The sequence below is a fragment of the Sycon ciliatum genome, chromosome 1 (genome assembly GCF_964019385.1).
Source record: "Sycon ciliatum chromosome 1, ocSycCili1.1, whole genome shotgun sequence".
NCBI classification, from domain to species: Eukaryota; Metazoa; Porifera; class Calcarea; order Leucosolenida; family Sycettidae; genus Sycon; species Sycon ciliatum.
Window position 1 is genome coordinate 38,034,428 of NC_088643.1, and position 10,167 is coordinate 38,044,594.

The following is a 10,167-nucleotide window of genomic DNA, read 5'->3' on the forward strand; positions in this document are numbered from 1 at the left end:
CATGCATGTATACATGCACATGCAGATATGGCACAGTTAGCTAGCTGCTTTCCAATGCAATGTCTGGAGCAATACAACACAAGTGAATTTTAAAATGACAAACGTGTCGAAGCTGGAAGGAATGTAAGGGCATTGGGAGTGACGATAGGAACTTGAAGGACTAGGCGGCAGCAAAAGAAGGAGTAGCAGCAGCATTAGAAGTGGCACCCGGAGGAAGAACAGCAAGACAGAATCAGCAGCAACAGTAGCTCATGATAAGGCGCACTGACCAGGATTGACTGGTGGGTCACAGGCATGTAACACTGGGTTTGTAGGTGCTTGCTGTCGAGATTGCTCTTCACGGAAGATAGACATGGCACACGATGCTATAGCATCTAGAACAGATCCGGATGACTACCATGAACAAACGTGGAACAGAGCAAACATAACGTACACCACACACACACATACACACACACACACACACACACACACACACACACACCTTGAACACACACACATACACACACACACACACACACACACCTTGAACACACACACACACACAAACACATACACACACACACACACACACATACACACACACACACACACACACACACACACACACACACACACACACACACACACACACACACACACACACACACACACATGCTAAGTACGGAATTAATACGGAAAACCCTACACCATCACCAAAGCAAGTGGTCTCTCTGCTGCAAAGTCTATAATTATCTCAACCAAATTTTCGGTCAGGAGCCATCATCAGGATTGAGGAGAAACTAGTGAGGTGGATCTACATGTATATCAAACAACACCAAGTGGAATGAAACTATGCCATAAGTGATAAAAGCTACACCACCATTGAGGCACAGGCCCAAGCACACACACACACTCACACACTAACACACACATTCACACACAGGTGTGCAGAAACAAACAAAAACAATGTGCCTGGAAACGAGGCGTGAGGAGTGGTGGGACTGTGACAAAGAAGATGATGAGGTTCTGTCACTAAACTGCAACTACGCTACACACATAGCACTGAAAAGTATAACAATGGCGTGAGCAAGCATGTCATGGCAACATGACAGTACAGGACAGTGGTAACAGTAACATTGAGTGCATAAACAAGAGTACACAACTGTGGTTATGGGGCAGTACACGGCACGCTGCCTTTATCACGTAACTTGCCTCCACCACGCTCTGAAAGCATGCACTCAAACCCACAATTTCTCGTACGAGCCCATCCGTTTTTGCTCGATTTGTTTTTGCTCGATTCGTTCCAGTACCTACAGTACGCCATCTCTAAATTTTGGTGCGTGAACTCCAGTTCCGTACGAAAGTTCACTTCAAACCAGAGGGAAAGTGCGGTGTTTGATTTTCCGCAGTGTGCGGACTGCAGCTGAATGATGTAATAAAGGCAGCGCGCCGCGCATCTGGCCCATAGAAAAGAGATCACAGTTGCTCACTCTTATTTATGGACTCTTGGTAACAGTGATCATCATCCAAGTTTACATTATCAATTTATAGTACGGAATTGTCCAGAGAACAACAGGTGTATTGATCCCTACTAGTGCTGAAGTATGTTAGGATAACAACAGGTGTATTGATCCCTACTAGTGCTGAAGTATGTTAGGATAAGTAAGAAGTAACTCGGATATCAAGTACACTTGTGGCGCATCATGCTGCCCACCTGGGTGCGCCTTATCAGAGATCTACTGTACTTCAAATTACAAGATGTGTACAGAGTCACATGGCTGGTACACTGCACTGTCTAGCAGTAGACACAGGGCCGCATAGGGACATCCACTCTAGTTATGATCATAGTTCATACACAGTAAACAGCCTAAACAGTCAACACACACACACACACACACACACACACACACACACACACACACACACACACATGCGCGTGCACGTACGCGCAAACGTACACACAAACGCCCATGCAAACGTACGCGCAAACGCACGTGGGCACACTCACACACTTACCTGGTTTTGATGAATCAGCAACTGAAGTTCCAGAGAGGCTGCTCTCAAGTTCCACTGATCCAACTTCTACAGATATAAAGAGGGACATGTTTGTGTGCGTGTGTCCATACAAAGGGGCAATGCATCATCACAACTTTTCCAACCAGGCTCAACACAACACAAACTAGGCATGCACCTTTGCCACCACATATACATGTACGAAGCTATCAGTACCACACATGCTTAGCCAGGGGGGAAGGGGAGGGGGGGGGGGGGGGGTGTACATTTAGCCAATACCGGAGGGTGAGATGGGGAAGGGGGGGGGGGGGGGGGGTTGTAAGAAGATGCACATGTACTTACAACACAGTCGACTGCAGTGAATACACTACGTACTAGTTTGCACAATAGAGAGAGGCTGATCACAATAGAGAGAGGCTGATCACAATAGAGAGAGGCTGATCACAATAGAGAGAGGCTGATCACAATAGAGAGAGGCTGATCACAATAGAGAGAGGCTGATCACAATGAGAATTCGTAAGATTCGCCCATTATGGCCTGGAGTAATGAAAGCCATACAAACTTTCGTCAACTATCGACGGAAAATGAGCTCAGCAACGAAAACTACTTTCGTTGCAATCACCATACTGCCACGTAGTCATGTACGACACCTGCGCACTCTTGTAAACTGAGCGGGCGCATGCCTGACTGTCGACACCGATTTCTCGTACTCCAAAAACTTGACGCGCCCACTTTGCGAGAGCTCCAAATCAACCGATTTTCGTAGCCTTTTTCGGTGTTCCGTGATCCGTCGAACGCTACGAAACTTCGTCATGCGCAACCTGCCCAATGCAGCATTAGTAATGCTACATGTTTTACAAACTTCATGATCAGTGCAGTATACAGTCCATAGTGCCACTGTATAGGTATATGTCTGGGTGTGAGGGCATGCGTGTAATTGGGCATGTGTAATTCAGCACATGAAGCACAGAAGTCATAAGGTTTCAACGCCTTTCCTACCATTACTTTGCAACCAAGAATCTATTGAAGCATGCGCAATTCAGACTATCGTATTTCCCCGAATATAAGTCACACAGTTTGCACTAAACTTCAAGGGCAAAGAAGGGAATGCGACTTACAATCGAGAGTGACATCCTACTTATATGCATGCATTGAAACAATGTGGTTCAAACCTCAAAGTGGGGGATGCGACTTATAATCGAGTGCGCCTTACAATCGGGGAAATACAGTAGTAATTCGAAGGTGCGAGTGCAGGGTAAGACTACTCACAGCCATGATGCGAGACACCATCTCTGTACTAGTGCCAGACTGGTAAGATCCAGCACTGCCAGCGCTGGAGTTGGAGGAGTTAGGCGGATAGCAGATGAGGCGCAGTAGCTCTTGGGCCTGCAACGCAGTGAATCACATAAGCACAAATAGCTTGACCCTACCAGCGCACACTGATACACACACAGTGGAACTTGTTAAAATCATACAGGTATAAGGGTGGGTACACACGTGCATGCACACAACACATTGTCATTGATACGTATCCTGCAAGGTATGTGCACAAGCGCACATGAATACTTGTACTAAAATACATCATGCATATACACATACATGTACACACAAAGGGAAACACACGAATGCACACACGTGGCACACGCGCAAATACATGGGGTCTTCGTGCATCTTCTCCACGGCAGGATTTCAAAAAACTAGAGGGCAGCTTTCAAATATTCCAGCATTCCAGGATTCTAATATGAGAGATATAGAAAGAGAGAGAACAATACTCATCGGTATCTTAGATAGCGGTACCTGTGCTGGTTTCAAGACGGGATCCAACAAGATTTCTTTGGAGCATACGAGATCAGAGTGACGCAGACACTGCTCTCGAAGCCAAACCTGCCCGCAGATATCTTGTAGGACCATCCCTGCAAGCTTTGCTAGAGGTATATCCTGTACAAAGAGTACACACACGCACGCACACACACACACACAGACACACACACAGACGCACACACACACACACACACACACACACACACACACAGACAAACAACACGTATTTAGCCAGCTAGCCTGTGACAAAAGAGATGCAGCTGAAAGTTGACCAAATCTGAAATCCCAACCACTTGTTTTAAAGGGGAAGTTCACCCTACAATGAAAACTTCACAACCTGTAGCGAAAAATGCACTGATTCCAATGGTGAAAGTCCATTGCCCCAAAGAAGTCGGATCTTTTTCAAACTTCGGTATGGGACACATGGCACCCTACCAGTATCCTAACTGGAAAAAAATCTAGTATGAAATTCATTGCTGCAGAGAAACAAGAAAGAAATTGGTTTTTCCCCATCTACTTCAAGCAGGTATAACTCCAGAACGCCTGCTCCGATCAACCTGGGAGGTTCACCATTGGAATCAGTGCACTTTTCACAGGTACAGAATGAGTTCGGTTGAGTACTGTAAACCGGCAAATTTTAGCGCCGGTAATACACGCACGCACGTACATGCACACACACGCACACACACACACACACACACACACACACACACACACACACACACACACACACCCGCACACACACACACACACACACACACACACCCGCACACACACACACACACACACACGCACTTGCCTGTTGACTCGTTGCAGCCTCGTTCTGATCCGGATTTGAGTCTGAGTCGCTGCCATCGCTGAAACCTTGTGGCAATATACCTGCAACAGCAACGACAATGATGACAATGACAATGCGACAAATTTGTCGACAATAACAACTAAGGCAGCAGCAATAATTGATACATCAGAAGCATACGGAGTTCACAACGTGCAAGGAGCAATGGCACATCCTTCGTGCTTCCCACTCTAGATCACGAGCCTACAAGCTGGCAGTTTCTTGATCTGTGTTGGCAGGATTTGTCAGCACTCCTGCGATCAGTGCCTTCTCTTGAATAGTGCCCACTATCAATAGGTACTCTTTTTGAAAGGACAGTGAGTGCGTTCGATTACGCACTTGAATCAACTCATGAATGGAATCTCGCCGTTTGATTTCATGTCATGAGCCCTGGAATCGATTCAGAATCCATTCACCCTATTCACATGGGGTAATGTGAATAGCCAGGGGTGATTCATGAATCGATTTGCAGGCATAATCGAACGCACTCAGTGCAAAATATAACGGCCTCTCTCGAACAGTACCCCGGGCTAGTATGCAAGCAGATGTGAAAGCTTTTGTTACTTTTCCTACTTCCTGCAGCAGCGTGGCCGAATCATGGCAGTCGCAATGGCGGGTCAGCATGAAGTGTAATGCAAGCATATCACAAGAAGAACAGAATCTCAAGGGCATTGCCTGTGTGACGAGGATGACATTTGTCAGCAGCTTTTGCGTTGTGAAGAAGCAATTTTCGTGTGTATCTCCGTGCCTTTCTCGAACGGCCATCAGGTTATGTCGGCAGCGGCAGGGTGAGAGCAACATACTTCAGAATGGACATGGTGGAGAAGCAAAGGAGAGCTAGCTTTGAAAAACAACGACACAATGTGCTCGTGCCACTGCGTGCATGCACTTGTTATTGGTTGAAGACATTTTCCGGGATTCAGCGCTGGCTAACTGAAGATTTTTTAATTTCCCACTCTTTTGTCAGTATCCATGGGCACCACATAAAAAGTCCCTGATTGAACGAAAGCGTGCCGTGCCGTGTGAATCACCAGCCCAGCGATGATCATCAAAGTCACCGCGATTATCGTGCAAGTACTCGTCGTGTGAATAGGCTATACGTCTGCTGTGGTCATAGCTGTGGTCATACCTACTGCTGCACACCTTTCAGCAGGAGTCCATAACCCCAAGAGTGTGCAACTCAGTACATGGGGATCCGCGCGGCAGAATTCCAACATAACGTCATTCGTTGCGCTTGTACTACTACTCCCTGGTTCCAAGCACCGTGGTCGCGGATCGGAATGCAGAGTTTTGTCCTCTGTACCTCAGCGGCATAACGTAATGTTAGAATTCCGGCGCGCAGCGGGCCTACAGGCTACAGCAGCCAGTCCCCAGTTTCACACAGCGGGCCTACAGGCTACAGCAGCCAGTCCCCAGTTTCACACAGCGGGCCTACAGGCTACAGCAGCCAGTCCCCAGTTTCACACAGCGGGCTTACAGGCTACAGTAGCCAGTCCCCAGTTTCACACAGCGGGCCTACAGGCTACAGCAGCCAGTCCCCAGTTTCACACTCGTGGGGTTATGGACTCTTGCTTTCAGCCATCAGGGGCAAAGATGTGGGGAGAATTTCTGCCTTTTCCATGGTTGAGGCTGAATTCCACTCCTTTCCAATAAGCGAAAGTACCCGAGTTCGATTGGGAATACAGGACAAAGCGAGAGTCTCAGCTTCCTCGGATCAGGACCATTTGACTACGCATCCCAAAGACCACAAGTAGTGAAATTTTGATTTTTGACCATACTTCCACTTCGATCCCATTGACAAAATCCTTCTGCTTCCAAGCAGGACTTGAACCTGGTACCCTCTGTTTCTCAATCATGGTCTTAAGCCATCCAACTATGCTCGCCTGCTTTAGGAGCTGCATCCGTGCCTTGATCTTTGAGGGTGGTGGCGTTCCTACTAATGCGGAAAACTCCGCCTCTAGCCGAGTCTGACGCGAGCCATGAATTTTTCCCACTTCAAGTATAGACATGATTGTGCAAGCTGCTCACCAGTGCCTGCCGTCGTTAGTTTCATGGCACCCATGTGTGATGAACGGCCTGCTGCATCCAGTCCACTGCTGCCTATTCTACTGGCGCCAAAGTTACCTGCAGCAGCAGCAGCAACAGCAACAACAGCAGCAGCAACAACAGCAGCAGCAGCAGCAGCAGCAGCCGCAGCAACAGCAACAACAGCAGCAGCAGCAGCACACACAAAACTTAAAACTCTCGCCCTATATACTCTAAATGCAAAATTCTGGTGAAATGCTGTGCAGAAGTCAATAGAACATGGACACAAACACCACTACACACAGTCATACTAGTAGTACTACAAGTACATGCACAAGATATATACCGTTAAGTACTGCTGACCCTTCACACACACACACACGCACCCGCACACGCACACACACACGCATGCACACACGCACGCACACACGCATGCATGCACGCACAGATGCACGCACACACATAGATGATAGAAAGAGACGTACTAGACACAAGCTAAAAGAAGCACAAGCCATGCATGCAACCCACCATTGCTGAGCTTGAGTAGCGATTTCAGTACACTAAGAATGAGAGTGACTGGCACACTGGCTTGTAGTGTCGCCACAGAGCGCTGTTCACTGCTAGGTAGCCATGGTGCACTACTGCCTACAGATGCTGATTCACTCAACTTCTCCTCGACGAGAAGATGCTGGAGCAAGCGACACACTAACTGCCCACCATGCACAGCAACAACACCTGTCGTACGACCAATGTCAAGTCAACACATGGGCGGACACACACACACACACACACACACACACATGCACATACACACACACAAATGAATGTGCACACATGCACGTGCACACACGCACACACACACACACACACACACACACACACACACACACACACACACACACACAGAATGAGATTTTCTGAGTGTCTACGGTGAGGAGTTGAAATAGTTGAGACAAACAAACAGACAAACAGGCAAATACAAGAACACACAGAAGTTAGTATTCCGCAAGTACAGTCATGGTGTTACCAGACAAGAAGGCAAGCGGAGAACTGTCTTTCATATTGGACTACATGTACTGATAAGAGATTTGCTCAAGTGTAAGTAACAGCACTGGACATGTACTTCAGAAGTACCTTTGACACGCGCATGTTGGAGACCGGAGACAAACACTTCCTCCACCAGACCACGCAGATCTAGGCATTGACGGGCTACCAGGAACGTCACAAACCGACTGACATTGCGCTGTACATCAGCCTTTGAGAGCTGCATACAAACCAAGCAGATGACCCAGTGGAGGAAACACACAAACAGAAGAGTAAAGCCTAAAGGTCGGAGAACTGGGGGGGGGGGGGGGGGGGGGGGGGGGGGTGTCAGCCTCCTAGCCTAGACCATTCTTATTTTCATGTATTACAGTCTATGTACAGTTGAGTCACCGTGTATACTATACATTGGTATGCTGTGCTTGGTGACATTCTAGCCTGGTCGTTCTTCGGCGCTCCGTTCTTCGGCACCCAGTAGTGTACTAGCATTGCGCATTGCCAAAATGGAAGGTACACACCTACTTACTGAGTACTAGTATGAGTAATACATGAGTACACTTGGATCAGCAATCCACTGTTCGACAGCCGTGCACATAGCCATGCCCCGGTGGCGGAGTGGGCGGAGTGGGCCGTTGGTGGTACAAACTACGGCATTGCGCAATAAGCATATTGACGAATCGATATTGCCTGACTATGGCAGGAAGGCGTGGTGGGATGCTCTAATACCATGATTGAGAAACAGAGGGCATCAGGTTCAAGTCCTGCTTGGAAGCGGAAGGATGGAAACATGAATGCAGTGAATGGGATTTTCGGTCTTTGACCACTTTGCTAGTGGGCTGATCTACTAGTACTCACAGCCCTGGGCTTTAGGAGCTGCATCTGTGCCTTTGATCTTTGCAGGGTGATGGCATTCTTACAGATGCTGAACACTCAGTCTAACTGAGTCTTAAGCGAACTGTGAAATGTTTCAGCATACATGTACCTTCAGCATACATGTACCTTCAGCATACATGTACCAGCATACATGTACCTTCAGCATACATGTACCTTCAGCATACATGTACCTTCAGCATACATGTACCTTCAGCATACATGTACCTTCAGCATACATGTACCTTCAGCATACATGTACCTTCAGCATACATGTACCAGCATACATGTACCAATAATAACTATTTATCTGCACTCTACAACTCAAAGGAAGGCGGCAAGCATGACGTCACATTCTCGCACTCTCATACCGCCATATGCATCCCCACCAAAACACATGCATCCCCACCAAAACACATGCATCCCCACCAAAACACATGCATCCCCACCAAAACACATGCATCCACACCAAAACACATGCATCCACACCAAAACACATGCATCCACACCAAACACACACGAGGTAGTTGTGGTCAAAGCTGACTGCTATTTTTGGGGTTAGCATGCAACAGGGATAACATGGACCTGTGCCACGGCCCGACGTCAGAGCACCCTGGATAATGGAGTGCCCGGATAATAGCACCGTACTACTTCGAAGTATCATATACCCCACCAGGAAAAGCAGTGAAGCACACATGCACTCACAGTTATCGCACTGTGTGCTCCCGCTGAGCGTGTACTCTACTAAGCCCCCAGCTAGGCAAACATTAAATGTTAGTTGTGAGAGATAACGGCGGACACCAAAAAGTGACCGACGACCGATGAGCATATTTAAAAAAAAGGATGTGATGATTGGGAAATAATCCCATTGACAGCTAACTGCGCACAGTAAGAGAGTCACAGGGAAAGCTGCCACACACTCGTGAACAGACTGAGCGTGGAAACTTGGACAGCAAACCATCATGGACAGGTAAGGCACACAACGACAAGTCAGCAACGTGTACAGCCATTTTATAACCACGGCAACTCACAAGCCTGCTGCTGCACGTCATACAAACTAAATACTTTGCATACCGATACATTCCAGTTACAGTGAACCGAAACGTTCAAATAACGTACTAACGAGGCAAACAGCGTGGAGCAGTTTTAGGGTGCTGATACCCACCACTTCACCCCTGACTGAGTTGAAGTACTGAAGTACATGAAGCTTGTGTTTGGTGCGGCAACCCTACGACAAGTCCGTAAGCCAAGCCACCTGCAATGTGTGCTCTGGCGGGTACAAATGACCCACTCAGCTGTAAACAAGTATGTAACGGGCAAATGACAATTGGGGCTGGGAATGAACTGTTTTAAAAGCAGCACCGTGGAATACATAGTAATGCCGGCACTCACATCAAACCTCTGAAGGAAGTAGGAAAAGCCCAAGTTCTTTCCAGGATGGCAGAGGGCATTCACGGCATTGAGAACCTCTTGAGAAACGGCTTTGTACTGCGACGCAAACTCTGCACACACGCGGCCCAGCGGCTGCAACCTGTGCCGAGACAACCATCGCAAATAAAGCGTGCACAAGAAGATGCACC

The 10,167-nt window shown here is 47.7% G+C and overlaps 1 protein-coding gene across 1 annotated transcript in view; it reads right to left on the minus strand.

The window, feature by feature from the left end:
* LOC135824486 (mediator of RNA polymerase II transcription subunit 12-like protein) overlaps window positions 1–10,118 on the minus strand; it is a gene marked incomplete at its 5' end in the record, with an annotated part of 17,529 nt that extends 7,411 nt beyond the window's left edge. The window contains 9 exon segments of the mRNA XM_065337222.1: window positions 270–393; window positions 1,999–2,064; window positions 3,265–3,381; window positions 3,793–3,933; window positions 4,616–4,695; window positions 6,680–6,775; window positions 7,205–7,411; window positions 7,811–7,940; window positions 9,980–10,118. Of these exon segments, the coding sequence (XP_065193294.1) occupies window positions 270–393; window positions 1,999–2,064; window positions 3,265–3,381; window positions 3,793–3,933; window positions 4,616–4,695; window positions 6,680–6,775; window positions 7,205–7,411; window positions 7,811–7,940; window positions 9,980–10,118 (1,100 nt within the window).
* Window positions 10,119–10,167: the final 49 nt, after the last annotated feature.